This window comes from Netta rufina (genome assembly GCF_964035555.1).
Source record: "Netta rufina genome assembly, chromosome: 4".
Taxonomy (NCBI): Eukaryota; Metazoa; Chordata; class Aves; order Anseriformes; family Anatidae; genus Netta; species Netta rufina.
The window spans coordinates 5480677-5503858 of record NC_140127.1 but is presented as its reverse complement, the minus strand read 5'-3'; the positions used below and the strand labels follow the sequence as shown (position 1 = coordinate 5503858).

General features: G+C 42.8%; 1 protein-coding gene across 1 annotated transcript; it reads left to right on the top strand.

The window, feature by feature from the left end:
* The first annotated feature begins 1578 nt into the window (after positions 1-1578).
* On the top strand, positions 1579-20632 carry HADH (hydroxyacyl-CoA dehydrogenase). The gene is made up of 8 exons (XM_084286775.1): positions 1579-1841; positions 5387-5515; positions 5921-6078; positions 10876-11002; positions 13969-14058; positions 15465-15537; positions 18967-19083; positions 20155-20632. The coding sequence occupies exons 1-8, from the start codon at positions 1680-1682 to the stop codon at positions 20271-20273; spliced, it is 975 nt and encodes a 324-aa protein (XP_084142901.1). The 5' UTR covers positions 1579-1679; the 3' UTR covers positions 20274-20632.
* Positions 20633-23182: the final 2550 nt, after the last annotated feature.

The window sequence follows — 23182 nt, the reverse complement described above, 5'->3', positions numbered from 1 at the left end:
TCCCTTCCCTTTTTTTTTTATTGGAGGAGGAAGCATCTCAAATGCCTTATTGAAAAATGTACATTTATATAAATGGATGGCTATTTCTGAATGATGAAAATGTCTTTATTTCTAAAAATTACTTCAGAATTTGCTTCAATGTAATTTTATTTTTAATAAAGTCATTCCTAAGTAAGTGCTTGACAGCTTTGTGCAGTTATTTTAATGAATTCCATTTGTTGGCTAAGCTTGCAATATTTGGCATTTTACATGTTATGTAAAACAAAAAGCTTTTGAGTGAGAAGATGTTACAGAATGTTTTGGATGAGGAGTCAAGGAAGTAGTGGGAGGGTGGTGGGGGGGTGAAACTGGGAAAATATTATAGCAGGATGTTATGAGCAAGTAATAGAGTACGTCTCTTCGTTCTCTCCATGCAGTTTTACAAACCCTGTTACTCCGAAAGAGTAAAAGGAGGAGAGAGGCGTGGAGATGGAGGAGGTAAAAGGGAGGAGGTGCAAAGAGGAGATGGACGGTCTGAGGAGCTGAGGAGGTTTTGTTGGACCCCTGGTGCAGAGGAATCAGAGGGCAGAGGTGCTGGGGCCTGAGGGGTGCAAAGAGAGGCAGGAGGCCCCTGAATGCAGAAGGTGAAGGGATGAGTGGGCCGTACGTGAAGTGCTTGTTGGGGAGAAATGGGTTGGAGCCCTGCCTGTTGCACTTGGAGAGCTTGGCAGAGGGTTGGCTGCTCTCTGGGGAAGTCCTGGGTTTTAAACCTGGAGTTATGCTGCAAGTAGCTTGGCACAGGGAACTTGGTTTTAGAGGACGGTGTTAATTACCCACTCGGTCATTTGTATACGCAGGGAACGGTGACTGAGCCTGCTTGCTTGGGTGAAACTGTTCCCAGCAGCCTGCTACCGTTCCTGACTCAAGCCAGATGAGGCGCGGCACAGAAAATTTTCTCATTACACTTTGTACTCAAAAGTGCACGGATCCAAAAATACTTCAGCTCTTTTGAAGAAAACAAGTTGCTTAATGGTTACCTCCGTGCTGACTCAAGTGAAAAGTGCTACGGTTGTGGCGTTGTCAGCTGTTGCTGGCTTGAAGTCCTTCAGGTTTTGGAGGAATTAGGTGGAAAAGGGTGGCAGGGGGTGTCTGATCAGTTAGTGTTAGTGTTTGTGAAGGAAGGGCTAGATTTGGGGGGATTCCTATAGTTTGCCTAGGCTTGAAAACGAAATGTCCGTCTAGTTAGGATGCGTGCTGATGGCACACTGCACAGCAGGCCTGATTTTGAGGGTTTAGTGGAGGACTGTTAGTGTTAGGTCAGAGGTTGGACTCGATGATCTTGAGGTCTTCCAACCTAGAAATTCTGTGATTTTGAGGAAAATAACCTGCTGCCACGCCACCAGCTGGGGGGAAGCGCGGCGTGAAGGACGGGCACCAAGGCAGCCCCCACAGGGAGCCAGCCCCTCGCCATTATCGGGTTGACCTTGGGGACACCGGGGAGGGTGCCAGCAGCCCCCCAGCGGCCGAGGAGCAGCCCCAAACCCATTGAGGGACGGGCAGCCCCCGCCGGGCGCCTCTCCCCCTCAGGCGGCCCCGGCTCCCCGGGGCGGAGCGCGGCTCTCGCCCCGCCTGGCCCGGCCCGGCCCGGCCCCGCCGCCGAGCGGCCGCAGGCTCCTTGCTGCCTCCTGCCCGCCTCCGCCATGGCTTTCGCCACCCGACGCTTCGTGCGAGCCGCCTCCTCCTCCTCCTCGTCCTCCGCCGCTGCTGCTGCTGCTGCTGCCGCCACGGCGGCCGCCAAGAAGCTGCTGGTCAAACATGTCACCGTCATCGGCGGCGGGCTCATGGGCGCCGGCATCGCCCAGGTGAGCGCGGCCGGGGCGGGAGCCGAGCGGCAGCGGGGGCGGCGCCGCCGCCATGACGGGGAGCGGGGCGGGAGGGGGGGGGGCGCCATGTTGGGGAGCTGATGGCCCCGCGGGGGTTCTCTCGGGGCTGGTCGAGAATCAAAGAATCATTAAGGGTGGGAAGGGTCTCCAGGAGCAGCTGGTCCAAACGTCCCCTACCACCAGTGTCACCCGCTAACCGTGTCCCCAAGCACCACGTCCAACCTTGCCTTGAGCACCCCCAGGGACGGGGACTCCACCACCTCCCTGGGCGACCCGTCCCAATGCCTGACTGCTCTTTCTGAGAGGAAATTTCTCCTCATTTCCAACCTAAACCTCCCCTGGCCATTCCCTCTGGTCCTATCAGTGGTTATCTGTGAGCAGAGGCCGACCCCAGCTCCCCACATCTCCCTTTCGGGCAGTTGCAGAGAGCAATGAGGTCTCCCCTGAGCCTCCCCTTCCCCAGCCCAAACCCCCCCAGCTCCCTCAGCCGCCCCTCACAGGCCTTGTGCTCCAGGCCCCTCACCAGCTTCATAGCCCTGCTCTGGACACGCTCCAGGGCCTCAAATCACTTGTCTGAATATACCACGCTTTGCACTCAAACGATTTAATGCAATGCCTATTTCAGCATGTAGCATACAAGGCACACAGGCGACCTAGGGTGGGCAGCACACGGGCATCTCACCCTCAGGACAAGGATTTGGGGCTGCCTGTGACAGGGCACACCTGAGCTGCTGTGTTAGCAGACTTCTGCAATCTTCGGTTTTATTGTTTCAGAGTAGAAAACACTGCCGTGCCGCTGCTGTCCGGTTGCTCAACTTTAAAACTTTTCTCTTGTTAAGCCACAGATCTTCAGGTCAGACAGGTAGGCAAGAGGAACTGAGGTTAACGTCCTAAATTATTTAGGATGGTTCTTATGACAGCGTGTGGGCTATTTATAAAACCAGACAGTGTGTAATAAATATTTGTAAAATGTAGGGCTAAGAAAGAAGCTTCTTCTATCTTGCCAAGGGAGCGGATCAAGTGACATTATTACCAGTTATTTAAATACCGTATAGCAGCTAAAACGAACATTAGGCTGTCAGTCATCTATAGAGTTATGGAGCGGTTAATATTTAAATAGCACTTATTTTCCCAGTGTTTAATCTCTGGCCTTTGGCTTTCAAGTTCATCTTTAACCTGATTGCTTTGTGACTGAACAGTCTTGCCGGTGATTTAAGATTTAGTTATTTACCTCATTCACAGACAGAGCTTGATGTCAAAGGTACTGGGTGCTTCACAAGCAGTAACTGGAGCATCCAGCATCCTCCAGGTTGGCACTGCTTTCCCCAGGTGGAAGCCAGTAGGGAGTTGGAGTACACAAATAGCAATGTTCCTTTTTTTTTTTTTTTTTTTTAATTAATGGATGACCTTCTCAGAAGTGAAGATTTTTCACATTCTTGGCAAATTGCAAATTTCTAGTAGGAGGCATACAGGGGCTGTGTGGCTTTTTTTTTTTTTTTTTTTTTTGGTAAGGAATAAACTAGTTGTTTATTAACTTGTCTGGTAACAAACACCTTTCTGCACCTTGATACTAGAATTTGAGATTTCCACTGAAGGAATCTTCAAATAACAACTTTGCAGCAAGCTGTTCTCATGCTCAAGGAACATGCACACTATGCAAAGGTTGTAATTCTGTAGAGTAAGTGACTTAATATGCATATTCTGTTAGATTGCATGTTTTAGGGAGAAGTTTACCAAGAGAAACAGGTGTGGTATTTGGCAGTAACAGCAGTTGTAGTGTTCTAGCACTGTTAAGGACCTAGGAGTGTTTTGCTGACCATCTGCCTCCGATTTATCAATCCAGAATTATCCCAAAGCAGAGATGATTGTGACAGAGCAAGGTCTCCTCTGCACCCTGGTAGTAAAGATTTTCCTCCTGCTTTGAACGCTTCAGAAATCATCTTCCTTCTTTCTCATACAGTCAGGAGAAGCTAACCAGTGCATGGCTGAAAGCCAGGAGACTACAATTTCTCATTCGGCCAAATGAACAGTGTGAGAGAAGCATTAACTGACTCCCCAGCACTGTTGTGTTTCATATGTAATATTCATAAAGATACTGGAGAGAAGAGCCTGTGGAAGTGTGTGTTTGAATTGCAAGGCGATGATGTGATTTCTTGACATTTTTCTTCTTTCCTATAAACACACATATGTTAAGAATGAACTGGAAAAAGGGAGCTCTTAACTTCTCTGTGATTCTTTGCCAGCTGCTCAGTGATGTTCTGGTACAATTGTAAATGGATAATCACTGAAGCATGTCTTATGAATGTGCTTGGTAATGAGTTTTTTTCTGAAGAGTAGAGGCCCTTGCTTTGCCGTTGCAAATGATAGCAGCAGATGAAGTATAAGAAATGGAAGTCCAATCTTAATTTAAAAATTTCTTATGATACAACTGATTTTATGAAATGGCCATAATGAAAGTAATAAAAAAAAAAATGGATGAAGAAATGTCCAGCTGCAGGCTGACACCTTGTTAATTCTGCAGTGCTTCTGTCTGGAACCAGCCTGGCATTTCTTTATTTGCTGGATTTGTGAGGAACCTTGAATGAGAATAGTGCCACGCTTTTCTTCAGGTCTGTGTTTTTCATTTCAGCTAGCTTTGTTGGGGTAGGTCTTGTGGGCACAGGAGGTTCTTTAAAATCCAGGTGCGAGTTAGGTGTAAAGGGAAAGTTTGCAGAACGAGAACTCCTAAGGTGTCACTCACAAAAAAAAAAAAAAAAAAAAAGTGGCAACACGTTTCAACATCTGTTATTTTCTGTAGTTATTACATTGCAACTTTGTTCAGGAGTTCTGAAAATGAAGATAGACTGTTGCTAGCTAACAAGAGAAATGTAAATTAATGAATAGCAAAGTAAGAGATAATGGCAAGCTGGTTTTTAATAGGCTGAGCCAGTGTTTGTACCCACTACGAAGGAAGGAGAATTTGCTAGCAGTTTGGATCTGCACAGAGCCCTCCAGCTTTTGCTGGAGCAAAAGCCTCATTTCTGCTCCCAGTTCCACTGTCACCTTTCCGTTGTTCCAGGCACACGCTCGTGGTCAAACAGCAGCGTTGTGTTACGTTACGCCCCGGGATCACAGGGCCAGCCATCCCTTACGGCACCTGTTCACCCTGCCAGCCTTCTACTTTTGGTCTCCACAGCCCTTTTTGCTTCACAGATCCGAGGCTCACGGCTAAGCCGCTTCCTCTTTTCAAGACAGATTTCTTTCACTTGTCAGAGCTGCAGAATCCAGCTGCCTCCAAGCGCAGTTCTGCAGACAGCTCAGGGGAAAAAGGGATTTCTCTTTCCTTTTCTCTCAAGTTGACTCCTTTCTCCCTTCTCCACCCCAAATATTTGAGCATTTTAATGATTTTTTTTCTATTAAAGTGCATGATTATTGATTCTAGGTCCTTTAGCAGTCTTTTGCCTAATTCTGGTCAGTTGTCTGCCCCAACCCACATCAGTCTGGTTGTTTATGATGTTGATATTGAATCTGATTTTAACTTTCAGATTGCAGCAGCCAGTGGTCACACGGTGGTGTTGGTAGACCAGTCAGATGAAATCCTCAAGAAGTCTACAAAGGGAATTGAAGAGAGTTTGAAGAGAGTGACAAAGAAGAAATTTGCGGATAAGCCTGAGGTTGGCATTTTTTATTTGCACCATTAGGAGAACTTAGGATAATAAAATTCCTGTACTGGAGTTCTGGTGTTGTTTTGCAGTTATGCGTTACAGATATGTTACTAATAAGTTACTAATATGCTGGCTTAAAAAATAGATTTTTTGTCAGTACGATGAAGAGCTTGGATTTTCTTTTGGCAATTCAGGGAGGCTGAAAGATGGATGCCTTCCCTGATTTTTGTTCCTTCAGCCTCTAGACAAAGCTTTAAATAGCTTGGTGACTTTTTGAAACAAATGTTAAATGCAAAATGGTGCCAAGTAATTCATCCTGAGGTTTGGGGGGCCCAGAAATACATTACAGCGCTTATGTGGGTTTTCATGTAAAAAGAAATGAAATCATTGTTGCAAATTCTCGTGATGTTTCAGGCTGGTGCAGAATTTATTGAGAAGACCTTAAAGAACCTCACAACAAGCACAGATGCGGTAGCAGTGGTCCACAGCACGGATCTGGTGATAGAAGCCATCGTGGAGAACCAGGAAATTAAAAATGAACTCTTCAAGAGGCTGGATAAATTTGCTCCAGAGTATGTGTATTTCTTCTCTTTCATTTTGAAACTTGCACCTTTATTTTTTTTTTCTCTTGCACCATTAATTCTGCATTTTCTTAGCTGTTCTTCTTAAAAACAGGAGGTTTTCTCCTTAGCCTTACTCCAGACTGTCACATGTAACATGTACCTGCCAGGTACATGTGTTACAAACACATTCAGGTACCTTCATCTCCTTTATTTACTTGTTGCATTGCATTATTGGATGTGCTTCATGGTATGATTTGACAAGAGGAGGTTTGTCCATCTACTCAACAAGTTCAAAGCCTGCTTTTTCCAAGTCAGATCTAAATGCAAATGTGCAGCTGTAGCATAAGCTTATCCTGGTACAGATCGGGTATGGTTAACATGCATTCCCATAGTTAAATAGGGAATTGGAATGGTGAAATATTTGGTTTTGGTGTGGCTAGCACGAACAAATTTTCAGAAGTTTCAGCTTCTAAGCCACAAGTCATAGCTTAAGTGAGATAAACTTGAATATTGCAAGGTTTTGGACATAGATCATTGTCAGTTATGATTTTTGAGGTAGCAGTGTCTGTCTTTTCTTACCACACACTCAGTTACAGTCTGTGGAGCTTGCCTTGACCTATATTTGATAACTGTTCGAAGTTACTGTTCAATTCCATCCAAAACTCAAAATGCTGTTAAGCTGAGCATGCAGTCTCGGGAGCCTGATCCTTGTAATGGATGACTCAGAATCACAAGACCTTGACTGCTCACAGAGTGAACTTCTAACTGGTGCAGCTGAATCGGGGGGTATTGGCTAAGAGGTCTTCCAGATTGTTTAACTAAGAGCTAAGCAGGCTGCAGCTTGAATATAATGTCAAGGGAGGAAAGATGTTATCATTAATTGACTTCAGCCCGGGGAGGTTTTCAGGCTGCCTCATGGTTAGTGTTCAGAATTGCCTGGCGTTTCTGAGAACGATAAATGGTCGCAAGAAGCCTTGCATTGAGGACAGCGTAACTTGCTCTTAGCCGCAGTCTCACAGGCAAAGAAAATTAAGTAGCTGCCTTTGGCAATTACCAGGATACCTCATCATGGTTAGGTTATCCTAATTTTGTGAAAACAGACCACTGGCTGCTTCTGTTAAAAGCAGAGAAGGACTCAGGCAACCAGTCTCTGTTTTTAACAGAGAAAGCTAACGAGCAAACTAGAGTGTACGAAATGGCAAATCATCTAGAAGCAGCCAGCAAGGGAAACTAAACGCTTGGAAAAGGCACAAGGAAAAGTAGGGATTGGGAGCCTCATGTAATACTACATGCATTTGGAACACTTGAGGCTGTTTTTGCTAAGACTGAGTGGTTTATACATAAAGCTGCCTTGAAACAACAAGTTTTACGTTGCGGAGCGTTAAAGGTAGGGGTAGGTAAAGGTTCAGGTGTGCTCCTTCGTGCTGCCTTAAGCGTGACTCTGCAGGGCTGGGAAAAATTAGACAAGAAGCCTTCCTTTTTAAGAGGAGAATTGGAGATGGTGATAAAGATGTAGAGGTCGAAGAAAAGGGTAGTGAATGGTGAAGAATACCAGTTGCAGTATGGAAGGTTAGGTGAAAAGAAAGAAAAGCTAGTGAAACAGTGAAGCTTAGTAGCTGAGTGCTTAAACTACCAGCTATTAGATGCAAATGGTAGTTTGTAACTATTTCTGGGGAATATCCATGATTTGCCTATCATGTGGGTGCTGTGAGGAAAGGCAGAACCGTCTAGTCGGTGGGTTTTTGTGCCTGAATGGAGCAGGAGGCTTTGCTTCCCCCTTGTGGCTCTGTGATGGGAGGGAAGGCTGTGCCTGTCAGCACAGGTGCCGTGCAGCCTTCGCTAGATCAGATGTTTCCAAATGCAGTAGAATTACTTCTTGAGCCACCTCACTGTTGCATCAGTTCAGCGTGGGTCTTGCAGCTGTAACAAAGGCAAGATTTGTTTCCAGAGAGCTCAAGGCCTGGGAGAAGTTTTAATTCTGTGGGGCCTGGGGCTTCGGTGGCACTTTGTGTTACAGGCAGTGAGTATGAAAGGCCAGCCTTCTGAGGAGGAAGGGCTTTTACTAATGCAAATCTTCAGCCTCACCCTGATAACTTACCCAGTGAGCTGATAGCTGACTGAAATGTAAGGGGCTGTGTGTTACAGTTGATCAGACAAGATGATTAATCCTGGTTTTGAAACATAAACTGTGCGTATGCCTATTTCTTCGTTTATGTTGTATCCTGGGTTTCGTTTGTTTCCTCAGGTGCAACACTACATGCCCCCTCACGTATTTGTTCTGCGATGACCTCTGCAACGAACATAAACCTGGTGACAGAGCAAAGCCAAAGCATCTCATGAAAAAATAACCCACAACGAGCTTCTTTCCTCTTCCTTTTTTTCTGTGTAGGAACCAGCATTCCTCTGAGAGGGGATCTGTAAATGGAGGGGGATGAGAAAGCTGTTCCTTATTGAGACAGGTTTTGTTTGGTGGTTGAGTGGAAAGCGAATTGCTCTTAAGTTTTCAGAGAAAATGCAATGAACGAGGAGAGGTTGGCAGCCCCAGAGGGCACTGAGAACTTGGGGTGTTCCTCACCTGGGTAACTGAGCAGGTAAAAAGGTAAAACAGTGAGGGCCGTTGCTTGGTCTTAGGCCATCAGTCTGAATGCATCCTGGTTTTTGTTCTTAGCAGTGCTTTGCAAGAGTGCAAAGTGTGGTGTATATATATATATAAAACACACCTCCAGGTGTGTTATCTCTCTCATATAGTAACTTATCATCTTCAGAATGGGTGATAAAGTGTTGCTACCCACTTCTGAGTCTGTTTTCCTTTTCCTCTGTTGAATCAGTCCTCGTGCTCCTGTTCTGAAAAAGGTCAGGCTAGTTGTTTTTTTTTTGTTTGTTTTGTTTTTTTTATAATACCTCTGCATTTTTCATGATCTTTGGGGCATTCAAACAATGCAGCACTTTCAAAGAAGGATGATAATGATGTCAAAAGAATTTTGGAGTGTCTACTTGCCTAAGAGCTCTTGCCTTCTATTAGTCTCAGCATCTCTTGGTTTAGGATTGGTCTTTAGAAATGGAAGCTCAGCCGGGAACAGGCCAGTGTTTTGGGACAGGTCAGGGTGTTCAGAAGCAGTGCGTTATAAAAGCGCTGTGAAAGAGGTTTTCTTCAGTGTTCCCTGCTTAAAGAGCTGGACTGTAAAAGTAAGTCTTACCGAAACGGTGTGTTTCTGTTGTGTTTGACTTTGCTTTTGATTTCTTCCTGTGGCCCACTAGATGGCACCAAGTGAAAGCACACTGATGGCTGGAAAATCATCCTTGGGGCTTCACTCCTATCGCTGCTTTTAAAAGCCTTCAGACCGTGCTGTCACCTGAAACACAGATAATGTACTCTGTGTCACAGAGGCATGTCAGTTCTATTTTAACCTCAGTTTAAGTCAGTTTGTTGGTCAGAGCAGAAAGTGTAAATAAAATGCCCTTGTACACAGCACCAATGTAATGCCTTTTTGCCTTTTTTTAAAGCTTTACATTGTGAGAGTTTATAGGATTTACCTGCAGAAGTGATGCTGAATTCAAACCTCTTGCTCTAAGACCACTATTCTGTGAGATGTAATTGTTGCTGTTTTACACGTGGGTTCACGAAGCTTTTTTTTAATGAATATTTGAATTATTTGTATACAGTGACAGATTTTAGGGGAAGATAAGTGTCTGTTGGATTCATTGACCTTACAAGATCAAAATGATGAAGTGTGAAATACTATTTTTAGTACCCTGTCTAAGAACAATGGAAGGCCCACTTTATGGTGGGGGGAAAACAAAAGAATATTTAGGAGAAATATAAGCAGGAATTCTCAGGATATTTTGTTTCCTTTTCCCTTAACAAGTTTTCAAAACTCAGAAAACATAAAAACAGAAAAAAAAAATCTTTTTTTTTTTTTTTAATGTTTTCTTCTAATGCATCTATAAGATGTCCCCATGACTTAGATGTAACTTCTGAAAGCTCTGTTTGGAAGCTCAATTATATCTCAGTGAAATATAAGCAAACTACCAATCTAGATTAACATTTGACGAGTCCAGGAGGATAACTTCTTGAAAGGTAGATTGAGGCAGTCCGGAATGGAAGGTAGGGTTTCAGGTCTAATTTTGGTTTTTGATTTTGTGGTTTGAAGAAAAAGCCATTTAAGTTTTCTGTGTGATGTCAATACGGCAGGGCTGCTGAGGCTCTGAGATGTCTCTGAAAAAAATCATTACAAATTGGAATTAGTAAATGTGTTTTATGTCTCTGACAAGATCTTTGAAATATGCCTTGAAAATTGTGTAGTTTTGTGTAACCTTTGCAGTGTCCCTTCTTCTTTTTCTCATCACCTCTTTGCTCTGGTACAAAGTTTACTTACTGTGTCTGCCACTGATCATTATAAAAAAAAAAATACTGTTTGTTTTGAGCTCCAAAATACATACTTGATATGTCATGTGATTGGCTTTCCATAGATGTGTAAAAAAAATTCCATTTGATTTTCAGGATTGCTGAAAGAATTACTTGCAATAGATCTGGGGCTGTAACGAAAATGTTCTGCTTACAGAATCTTTCTTCTTTGACCTGACACAGTATTCAACATGCAGTCTCGGGAGTCAGAAGCTCACACAGCTCTTCCTCTGGTTATTCCTTTGTTGCTCTATTTATACCTCAGCAAAAGGAAAGTGATAATCTGCAGGGGTATTTTTAGGAGTTGTGTGGATGGCTAGCCAGTGGATGTCTCTTTCTGCGTGGTGCACCAGCCTCCTGCTGTCAGGAAGACAGCACAGCCCATGTGTTTCTTTTTCCAGGCATACAATATTTGCAAGCAACACCTCGTCCCTGCAGATCACGCAGTTGGCCAACTCCACCACCAGGCAGGACCGATTCGGTGGCCTCCATTTCTTCAATCCCGTGCCGATGATGAAGCTCGTGGAGGTAAGGCTCTTACACCATCTTAATTACAACCACGTAGTCATCACAGCAGCGCGGTTGTTATCGCTGGGAACTCAGTCTGGTGAAAGGGTCGGTGTGGGTTTTGCAGCTCCTCTGATGCAGAACGAGCCACCTCTGGTGACGGTCTGTCAAGGGGCAGGTTGACCACGGAGGTAACTCCTGCCTCCAGGCTCCAAAGTTCCCTGGTGAGCTGCCAGCCGACGTGCCCTTTCCAGTGACTGTTTCAGTCCCGCAGACTAGCTGATTAATACGAACTATTGGCAGCCGAAACAAAACCATCCAATGACTGACAGAGGGATTTGATTATTAACAGTCTGGGCTTGACAGGAGGCGATGTGCAGAGGAACTCGTACTGCCTTGTGACTTTTGAGACGCAAAGTAAGTCGTGTTTATTCAGTCTTCCAGATGATTTGTCTGGAAGGGTTGAAGCTACGGGTCTTAACGTTACCATTGGAGGTCCTTAAAGGTTGGGAAATATGTAAAGAGCAGCCTTTACTAAATCTTCAGAAGTTTTTCTAAGTACACTCTCCTTGGCACCTTCTAATAATGCTGAAATGCAGAGCAGAATAAGAAATAATCTGATATAAGGGTCTGAGTCTCCAAAGTAAAGACATCATTGCAGTACAACTGCCAGGGCTTTCCTCCTCTGCCTGTTCTCCTCCCGCTCCCCCCCAAAAATAAGAAAAAAAAGAAAAAGGGCACCTTAAGGTGGCTGTGCAGTAGCACAGGAGATGAGCTAAACTACAAAAGAATGTGCGTGTCTGGAGAGCGTGTGATTGTTACAGCTCATCTTGGTCAGCTACAACTTACAAGACTTTAAGTGAAAATTAATGTTGTGTCTCAGCCAGCCTGCCACAAAATTTCACGTACTTCATGCACTTAAATGCTGTAAATCTTTTTCCTCTGTCCCTTAAGTGATTAATTCTAGTAGTGCTTTGGTGACAAACACTCTGAATAAGCTGTGCCTTGCTTTGAAACTCCTGAATTTCGCTTGTTTCACATTAAAATACATGCCATGCACTTCCTTGCTCTGTGTCTTTGACTGTATCCCCCCCAAAAAAATATGTTTGACCCTTTTAGCTGAAACGGACAAATGTGATTCAGAGTACAGTCATCTGGCAAGGACTCAACCACTTGCAAATTCCCTTTCCCTAACTTCTGTACCCATGTGAAATGTTTTAGTTTAATCTCTGTATTGTGATGAAATGGTCTGGGGAAATGTAAGGAGGAAAGGGAGAAATTTTATAGGTGGTGTCAGAGATGACAGAAATCTTAGCATAGTTCCTTAGGCTGGCACAGTAAAGCTTTATTGGTTTCTGTACTAAGAACTACTTGTCTCCAGTAATTTATTTGTGAGGTTGAAATGTCCTGTGCCTTGTCTCAAGCCTAAAACGAATGATAGACTTTAGATATCTGAACTAAACTTCTGTGAGGATTGAAAACTACTGAAGATATCTATCAGTATTCGTAAAAAAAGACAAAACAGAGCAACCCCTTTACGACTGCTGTGGGCAACATTGTAATTGGTGTTTTTTTCACCAGATTTATGAATGCCCTTGCCCAAAGTCACTCCGCTTGATGAGCAGTATTTGAAGGTCTTTAAGCACAGCTTTTGTGTTCTATTATTAATTAATAAATAAATACACTTTTTAAGGGTTTGCTTTTGTTTCAGATCCACTGCTCTAAATCAGGACTGGCACTGAAGAACACTGTATGATCTCTTCTATGTAAAATAGTTGTTTCCATTTGAAATAAAGGGGTAAAAAATCAAGGGAGTTGCCCTAACTGTAAAGGATATTACTGAAATTGCCAGGCATCTGTCATGGAAGCTGTCCTCCATACCTGTCACAACTCTGCAGTAGCTTTGCATCATATCTGCGATTTCCATAGATTGTTGATCTTGTGCTCAGAAGAGCATAGCTATGAGAGGACTTCTTTCTCTAATAATTCAAAAGACTGGTGATAGTGTTTAAAAACTCTCAAGTGTGTGTACTAAAAACTCGTTCTTGAAACTGTCACAGTCTTACATAAATATTTTGGAGATTTTTATCTAATAATGAAGTTAAAAAAACACTCTTTTTTTCTGCCGAAAAATAAGCCTTCTCCTCAGTCCTAACAATGTTGGTTTTTTGTGTGTTGGCCTTATCATCAGTTATTAGGGTGTCTGGGGCACGGAAATCTGAGTGACTTAAGATTGTATGAATAAAGAAGTCAGCCTTAACCGCTTGCACGTAGCAGCTTTCAGTTACCACCCATGAAGGCCAGTTTCAACACAAATATTGCAACCAGTTCGGCTTCTGCAAGTCATTCTGTGTGTGGTGGGGGGTAGGTCGCTAATAAAGAACAAATACAGTGTAATAAATAACACTCTACATCCCAACTCCAGGGGAGTCTAGAAAATACTACATGTGACAAAAGAAAAAGACTCATTTGTGAAGAAAATCAACATGGGAATATACTAAAAAGCTAAGAGGCTGTTGCATATCTGAAAGATTTTAAATTTTCTTTAGAATTACATGTCTGTCTCACGTGTACCCTGGGCACAGAATAGATGTTTCATCATTTATATCAGGTTTAATATGGTTTATTAATTTTATAATATGGTTTTCTAGAGTAGTGCCAATGTGTTTCCCAAGACAGCAGAGACTATGTGGCTTTTAAAGTGGGTCTGTTATTCTATTATCTCTACATAGGATTCTAAAAAGAGAGACCTTTTTACCTATCTCAAGGAAACATAACTTGAGAACATGTAAAACATGATATACTTGTCTTTAAAATAGACTTCTGTGTTTGTTATATATGTATATATATACACTTTTTTTTTCTTTTTTTCAAAACAAATGTCATATGAATTTCTGTAAGTATTCTGAAATTTGGTTTAATCATCTCTGTGTTGGGAAATTCTGCTCAGAAATGTGCTTATCTCTCCTTTCCTTCCTGTTTTCCAGGTCATCAAGACTCCAATGACTAGCCAAAAGACTTTTGAGTCACTTATGGACTTCAGCAAAGCGGTAGGAAAAAGTCCTGTCAGTTGTAAGGTGAGTACAGTTTGGATTGTACGATGTCCAGAAAACTTGTTTTCCTTGAAAACTTAATATTAAGAAAGTGGTTTTCAGGAGATTATAAGAGCATTTCTGGAATTTCCAGGCAATTTTATTTCCAGATTCACTTCCATATTAAAAATATTTTGACAAAGAAAATACCCACATTTACCACAAATTCCTCAAAGTATAGGGACTCTAGATATCTTCTGAAAAGCAGCAAAACTTACAAGGTCAGAGCATACCCCTCTGTTTTGCCTTTTCCAGTCCTGGGCTGAAAAGCTTAAACAGGAGCTTATCTTTAGCTATGTTAAAGGCAAGACTGCTACCTCTTGTACCATGAAGCTGTTGGATACGTCCTCCATGGTGTGTGCTCATCACAAGATTTTCTTAAGACTGCAGTAACTACGCCCATATTAATCTTCATGGCTTCGCAGTTTTGTTTTTTTTCCAGAGGAACGCCCCGCGTCCTAAGCACACTTTTTCCAAATCCATTAAGCTGTGGTCTGGGAAGCTTTGTGCAAGCTATTGCCTAAAGTTTCACAACCCCCAGGAGACTTTTGGTCATAAAAAGAAGGGCCTGCGATCTGGTGGTTACCAGTAATTCAGCATCTGAATGCTGCACTCAGATTTTGGCTGTGCTGCTACATTGCTGCGTGGCCTTAGGTGACTTCTTTTTTCCTGTTTCTGTCACAGTTTTCCAGGGTGGAATGTGGCAAATATACGATTCGATATTGTTTATAAATCAGCTTGGGTAGAGGGTAATGCAGAAATAATGGTCAGTCTCCATGTTTGATTTTTTTTTCCTGTTTGCAGAAGAAATTGCAATTGTTTGCTTGAAATTCTCTGGTTTAAATACTGAGATGAAATGGAACGAATCAATAAAGACCTGAAACAGTTGTAGTAATATTTGAAATAATACTGTATTTGCAAAGCTCTTTCTCTTTTCTTTGTATTTTTGACTTTGATTAAAGCTTGGTTTAGCAGTGAGCAGTGGGGGAGAGGTAGAACGTTGAGCCAGGAACTCCAGTAGTGAACAACGCACACACAGAAAAACTCTTCATATCCTTCAGGAAATTGTGTCAGCAGAATTTTGCTAAAGAAAAGGCATTTTCCAATGGGTCACATTACATCGTTTTCAGATTGATGAGTTGGACTTGTAGTAGTCTTAATTGCTCTTAATCATGATGAATGTTTGTGTGCCATGCCTGGTTTGTGAAACTCATCTTTTGCGTTTGAATAGCGAGCAGATAAATCAGATGAAAATACAGTTCAGAGCACACCAGAAGCTGATGATTCAATAAGTGTCTTCATCCACTTGTTTAATTTATGTGTTGCCTGAGTGTAGTAGTTGTGAATGTTTATTTAGAATCCCTTTTTGTTTCTTTTGTTGATTTTCATAGGACACTCCTGGCTTCATTGTAAACCGTCTCTTGGTGCCGTACATGATGGAAGCCGTTCGACTTTTTGAGAGAGGTACTTGCTGGGTTATTGACTTCAGGGGATGCTGGCATCATACTGTGCTGCGAAGTGTTATATCCATTCAGAAAGGTGTTGTGGTTCCCTTAAAACCTTCACGCCTTAAAGGCTGGAGGTGGGTCGTGCACGTCAGGCACGAACCAGTCTGTGTAGCTGGAAAGCGCTTGTCTTCCCTTTGAAACGTCAGGGTGTGCAGAGTGGGAAGTTACTGATAACCTGTGTGGGAAACTCCTGCTGGTGGAAAATGTTTCTGGTTTGGAAAGGTGAGTGTGGTACCGCTGTAAAAATAGCCTCTGCCAGCTGAGCAGGAACCCTCTTCTCTGCAGCCCAAGAGGCCGTTATGAAAATTCCTAAAAATCCCATTGTGGGGGACCATTAGGAAAGTTCTCCTGAGGTTCCATACTCTGGGCTTCTACCTGAAAACACCAATATTCAGGTAGAATAAGCTACAGTACTCAGTATCATACTACAGTACTGGCATACAAGTGTTTTGGGCTCAACCTTTGCTCTGTAAAACCTCCTGCTCCTCTTCCAGGTCCTTTTTAAAGCATACCTTCCTTAGGACCTCCCATCTTAGTTTTGGTCTTTTTTGACGTTGATGCTGAGGGCAGGTGGAAGTAATCTGGAGTTCCTAAAGAACCATCCAACTTTGAAAGCATTGATAATTGTTTTGAAAAGGAAACAAGCCAATAACGTGAGTGGTTAAAGAGGAAATATGGAGTATAATTGCTTTTATTTCAAGTGTTCTGCTTGTAGCTGCGTGCTACTGAAGAATGTCATTTGAAACATTTTGTTTTTGAAAGCACCCCTTTTTACAGATGAAAGCATCGCATTATCAGGATTCCACCAAATATGCTTTAAATATTAAAAATCTGTTTTATAGCACACGGAAGGGATGGTTTGATCTCCAGAAACAAATATAAACCAGCACTGCTTCTTTATCTATCAACAGATGTACCTAATTACATCTCAAACAGAGAGAAGAGCAGATTTTAGTGACTGGAAAAACAAAGGCTTGAATGCAAAGGGACATTATTCTTTTAGAAAAAGTCACAGTTTTAAATAGTGCATGGGTGTTGTAATGTGTGTAAAAGGGGCGCCTTTGGTGAGTGGCGTCTGTCATTATGTATATTTCAGGGGATGAGGGAACTTTTAATTAAATGTAGAAGAAAACAGTCACTGAGATTGTGCGTTAAAATTGAGGGCTCTCTGCCTAGGCAAAACAGTATTTTGATTTCATCTTTATTCTGTTTGTGTTTTGTTCAACAGCATGATATTTCCAAACTTCTTAAAGTCCATTTATGAATTTTTAACTCTGAAGACATTGATGTAAAAACCTGATTAATGTTTTGAAAAGCCTGATGCTTGTCTTCTGATTCATGCTTCTTACTAAATCGTGTTAAATTTTTATCACACCTTTTGCATTAATTCTTAGAGCAGACACTTGAAGCAGATTGTCAGCCACAGTCGTAAGGAATTTGGGTCTCTTCCCCGGCAACCACAGGCACTGAAATACCCTTTTATTGGTCAGTCCTTCATTCTTTACTTATGCAAAGTCTCTGTGGGTTAAGTGGGGAAGGACTTCCATACTTTTACACAGCCCAAATCCCTGTAGTATATCTACAGTAATTTAAACAGAGGCGCGTTGGAAATATTAGCAAGTGATGGTCTGTATTGGCCGGTCTGTGCTGTCAGGTAGCAAAGTGCCAATTCTGACGAAGTGGATTGAATCTGTGGATAGGAGAAGTAAGTACACCTGCATCAGCTTCAAATGAGCTGAAGGCTTCTGTGTATTTGAATCCGGGGAACTCATCTTGGAATTAAGTAAGGCTAATTTCCCAGCTGCTCAAAAATAAAAAGTTTTAAAAAAAAATAAATAAAGAAAGAAAAATAAAAGAGTTGTTAGCTTTAGAGAACAAAAAGAGAGACATGACATGAGCCACAGTGTGCACTTGCAGCCCAGAAGGCCAGCTGTGGATGCCCCATTCGCAGAGGGGTCCAAGAGGTCCCTTCTGACTCAAACCATTCCATGATATAAAAAAATTATTACCTGATGATGTGCCAGTAAGGGACATCATTTAGTGATGGGAGTTTGCAGGTGAGTTTGATGGTTGGACTTGATCTCTTCAGGGTCTTTTCCAACCTAAATGATTCTATGATTTCATACAAGACTATTTTATTCAAGTTGTTGCCTTTATGGGAAATTGCTGAGAAATCATTTCTAAGATGGTCTTATTCTGGGTGCATAAATTGCATTGGCTATGATCCTCTAAGATTCTGGATAGCCTGAACTGAGCATGGAGCATGCTTAAAAAAAAACAACAACAGGTACCTGTTATCTTCATCTTTTTTTTTTTTTTTTCCCTTATAAGATCTGCAAAGAAGTACACTGCCTTTATCAAAAGATGTGGTAAAAATAAACAGTAAAGGTGCATCTGCTTTCATGACAGTATAAACAGACATTCACAGCGAAAGAACAAGGTGAAGATTAACTGTGACAATTGAAAATCTGGATTCCTGTTTTTGTAGGCACAGACTGAAGTAGATGTTACAAATCATTTTGATTTTCTTTAATAATCTTGGAAATCAATAATTTTACTACAGCTGCACAGTCTCTTCAGGTCATCGCTCCTCTCTGCCATCTCTGCTAGCTACCCTCTGCTGAAAGTTGTTGAAATTGAACACGTGAATCAGCTGCAGCCACTCCCCCCGGTCCTGCCTTGTCCACCTGCTGGCTATCGCTGACTCCTGTAGCAGGAGAAGCAGGTGGGAATGGGCACCTCCAGGTGCACAAGGCTGGCGTCTCAACAGAAAGCTGCATTTGCTAAAGCATGAACTGATGCAGCACGATGGAGCGTGCTGCCTGCCAGCTCACCTGGCTGCATCCCTGACCTCAGGAGCTGCTGTCAAAGGTAGTTGTGTCCAGTATTAGACCTTGCCTTCTGACTGCATTCGAGGAAGGGCAGCTCTGTCCTGTGCCGGATCCCAAAGGTGTTGCTGACACCACAAAATTGAAATTGAGCCCTCTCCTTAACAACATTCAGCTGCCTCTAAAAGAAGCTCTCGATTCTTCGTGACTGATTCTTCCTCTACTCTTTCTGTTAGGTTGAGCACAGTAGCTGCGGTTCCACCAAAAACATGGTAATCTGTACTGAAATGCAAGAGGAAGATGAGAAAATAGAAAGCAGACCTGCAGTTTTTTTTTTTGTTTGTTTTTTTTTTTGTGTGTGTGTGTGAGGGATTCAACTTTGTATTCCAGCGTGTATTTTTGTGTATGCTGACTCCAGGTTTTGTGGCTCTGAAACGTGCAGAGATTTTTGTGAAGAGCTGCACCAGTGTGAAATAACACCCTGTTAATTATTTATAGGTGGTGCCAAGCAGATGCAGAATCCTCTCTGTTCATCAAACTGTCAATCTTTTCTCTAGGAGACGCATCAAAGGAAGATATTGATGTTGCTATGAAGCTCGGGGCTGGCTATCCCATGGGGCCATTTGAACTCTTGGACTACGTTGGGTTGGATACCAGTAAATACATTATAGATGGTACTGCATGCTTATTTTCCTTCCTTTTCTTTTTTGCCCTTTTTAGATTAATTGTAGATGAATGTTGTAAGGAAAATCTGACTCCTAATTAGCTTAAACTATATGTTTAAGCACAGTTATGGCACAGGCCTTTTAACTGTAGAGGAGAAAGGGATGAGAATGCAGCTCAGCGTGCTACCTGAGCGCAGCATTTGTACCGCACCCCACCTTATTGATGGGGACCTGACAGTGGTGGTTGTGCTTACTGCATCAAGCTCCTGTGGAAAATATTAATAATGTCAATCGGACTTCGTATAATTAAAAAAGAGTCAGTGGGAAGAGTAACGGAGGTAAGATATTTTTATAAAAAGCAACAAAAGTTGAGGCTCCCTACTGTTTTTTTGCCTGCCATGTCTTCATCCTCAGTTAATAGGGAACCAGTAAATAGTTTAAAGGGTGCAGGTGTCCTGTCCCCCTTCACTTCAGTCAGTAAGCGGGTAAATGTCGGTATGACAGCAAAAGGAGGTGCAGTTGGTGACAGCTTGTTGATGGTTGCTGTCTTGTTTTGAATGAGCAGCGTAAATTCTCTAGGCAGAATATCACTTTCAAAACCAGATCTTCAGTGAAGTCCCTTCTGCTTTTAGGCAGTGCTGTTGGGCAGTGCTACTTTGTTCTAGCTGGCCGTGCCTTTCACAGGTAGAGGGGAAACTTGGAAGTTCTTTCTCCTTGAATTTCTTTTCAGTCTAGCCTTTCTTTTATTTCCTTGTACTTCGCCTTTTGTTTTCTACTATTTTAAAAGTTCTCCTTAATGTTTTTGTAGGTATTAATAATCATCAGTTATGAAGATCAAGGGAATATAAAGTGTTCTGAGCAAACCACTCCTACGGAGTAACTGCTAGACTTGCATATAACTGACAAATGGCCTGTGCTTTGGGAAGGGTGTACTGAAGGGTCTTGGAGAATCTAGAATAAGCTTCAAACCTTCTTCAGTTTGCTAAGCTCATAATATTTGTCTAAAGAGATACGGATCTCAGTTATCTTGACATGTAAACAGGAATATTTTTCATTCATCCCCTTCTTTTCTCCCACCAGGATGGCATGTGCTAGAGCCCAACAATCCTCTTTTTGCACCCAGCCCCCTCCTGGATAAACTGGTGGCAGAGAAGAAGCTGGGTAAGAAGACTGGAGAAGGATTCTACAAATACAAATGAACTCCAAACCTCGAGAGGTGTTAAACTCTCTTTGTATTCAGCATTGCCAAACTACAGGTGAATTCTGTTTAAACCTTCCCGAGGACGGCACGAGCTGCGTTTAGAACATAACCCACCTCCGAGGAGTGATTGCACTAGTTACCTATTTCTCTGCTGAAAGCTTGATTTGGTAGATTATTTTTTCTTGTAATTCCGAAAAGCTTTATATGTACAGTGCCTTCATGCAGACGTTGATTTTTCAGGTGCAAGACAGAATGACAAGTGAATTTATGTATTCAAAGACGTTATATTAATGGGAAAAAAAAAAATCCAAAAAATAACCACACTTTCTTAAAAATAAAATTTTCAACAATTCTTTATTGAACGCTGTGGCTTGCAGTTGATGTACGTGGTTGTAGCCCACTGGGGGGCAGTCTCTTTTCACTCTGGCAACGTAGTGGTGGAAAGGCAGCAAGCTGTTTCGTTAGGGTTTTCCTTAAGTGCAGTGCTAATCTGTAGGTATGAACAGTGCCTTGAACAGGCTTTTTGAATGTCGTATCGTTTAAAATAAAAATAAAATCCCGCGGTGGCAGGCTGTCACTTGCACCAAATGGTCCCAATGCCAGCGTTTAAAAGCAGAACTCATGATTTGTGTTGGGATTTTTTGGCATTTACAATTCCTGGTCAAGGGCCTCCTTTTGCTAGATGCTGTAGAAACATACCGAAGAGGTGGCTCCTATTCTGAAGAGCTTAGTAAATAGAGTTGTTTTGTTTTGTTTAGGCTAGGAAGCTTGTGAAAGCTTCCGGATGCTTTCTAGAGTCCTATAAATTGGCTTTACTTACTGGCACTTTATTTTAAGTGTCATTTTTCACGCACTACACTACTACTGTAGTTGAGTACTTCGGGGGATTGAAATTAGAGGCTGTGCTGTGTAAACAGATCGGTGTGGCAGCCACCTTCTGCTTTGCAGCTTTTTCCTTGGGACTTAGCAAAGCCTGGATTTGTCCTTGCTAGGAGTGCTGGGAAGCCTTTTCTGCAGAGCCAGGTGGGCACGAAGGTTGGAGTTCCCATTCAGCTGGGTCGTAGCCTTCTTTTACTCTGCCTTTTGAACCTGTAAACTGAGTGCATGTATGTATTATGATCTCCTGGCTGGGCAGTACATAGACTAGAACATGGGAATTTATTTCTGCTCTCACCACTCGGCTCTTCCTGATTTTTTTATTAATAGGGGAAAACCAGATTGTGGAAAAAAAAAAAAAAAAAGAGGATAAAAAAGAAGGAAACAGGAGTGTTTGGTTTCCCTCACGGCCCACTTTTAAAACCTTTAGTCTTCCTTATCCTTTTTGTCAGCAGGCCTCACAGATTTAGAGCATTTGCCCCACTTCCATCAAAGCTTTGAGATGGATGCCTGGCACAGCTTGGGAGCAGCTTGACAGGCAACAGCTGAGGAGTCGGATGTGAGCCCAGCTACTGCAGCTGGGAAGATGGCTCCAGATTCAGCATCTGGGTCACGTCAGCTGCCAAACGTGCTCCATCTATGGTCATCCTCACTGCTGGCACAGTTGGGGAGAAAATGGGAGCACAGCAAACTTTACAGAAAGGGCTGAAAGCGGAATCCTAGTTGGACTGGAGGAGAATGCTCTGCTTGAGGGACTTACGGAGTATAAAGTGCAAGAGGCAGCAGTAAAGTTGGATCCAAAGAGGCATTAAGCGTGGTTTAGAAGTTCAAATTTGGCTGTGGCCTAAAAAATGAAATGCTCTCCGTTGATGGCACTGAGCACAGTACTACTTGTGCGTGGGACAGCAGTGACAGATGCCTGTTTGCTGAGTGCAGAAGTCCTGAAGTCTTAAATCCGAGTCTGTTTGCAAAAATCATTGAGTCCCTTCTCTTGCTGTAGAAGACACAAATAACTTTCTGTCTGGATGTGAATGTGGAATAGACACGTGGATGCCTGCTAAACTGGGTGGATCGCAGTAGAAATGATCACAGGTTGTTGCTTCCTCCATCCCCTGCTGGGGAGACTTGCAGAGAACATCACCTGGGTAAGAATTTAGTTGGGCAAACAGCACTGCCCAAGCATTTCTTGTATGGTAACTGTCTCCTGATATAGTTTAGCCCCCAGAAATGAGTAGCTGCCTTGAAGTGAGTCGCCCAGCTCTGTCCACGTGGGAGCTTTGTGAGCCTATGCCTCATTTTACACAGTAGGAAGAACTGCTGACAGCAACTAGAGGAAACGACGTGGAAAGGTATCCTTTTTCCTTCCTAGACAAGTGGGATTTTTTCCCGGACCATCTGACCCAAGGGTTTTGGAGTGTCAATGCAAATGTCCTTCAGAAACCAGCTGTTACAAATGGCAGGCTGCTGACAGGCCTGGAGTTAACTCCAGCACCTAGCAGCGGATCTTCACCTCTGCCAGAGTCCGGAGCTCCAACAGTGAATCAGGCCTCTGCGAAACATGGGTGGTGGCTTGAAATCGAGATTCAGAGTTCTTGTTTTGTTTTCACTTATTTCTCAATGCCCTGTTTGGTTCTTCTCACAATGTTTGTTCTGCGGTTAAGGCTCTTTTCCCACTTTCAGGTACCTCTGAAAGCTTGAGGTTTGTCAATCAACCTCTTCAGGGGCTATAAATTACTAGATGTTTATCAGGCTGGAGAAGAACAGGCAAAAATCTTTGTATGCAGCTAAGCGTAGAGATATGACTGTCAGGTTAAATCTGTACTTGCTGTTAGAATTAGAAGGGAATTTGAAAACTGGACGTTTTAAGTGCTCCTGCCCAGGAATTTTCAAAAGAGGCAGAGGGGCAGTAGTCTTCTTGCCCCTGTGGCTATGGTACAGGTGGCTTTACTTTTCTAACGAGTACCACAGCAGTGACTCACAACTCAGTACTTTTATTCACTACAGTTTGCGACCACGTGAGCAATTATGAAG

What these genes read in the sequence shown, in the direction of transcription:
- HADH (XM_084286775.1), top strand. Translation starts at nt 1,680, where the DNA reads ATGGCTTTCGCCACCCGACGCTTCGTGCGAGCCGCCTCCTCCTCCTCC. An exon ending in AATTTGCGGATAAGCCTGAG is followed by an intron (nt 5,516 to 5,920) that starts GTTGGCATTTTT and finishes GTGATGTTTCAG; the next exon opens with GCTGGTGCAGAATTTATTGA. An exon ending in CTGGATAAATTTGCTCCAGA is followed by an intron (nt 6,079 to 10,875) that starts GTATGTGTATTT and finishes TTCTTTTTCCAG; the next exon opens with GCATACAATATTTGCAAGCA.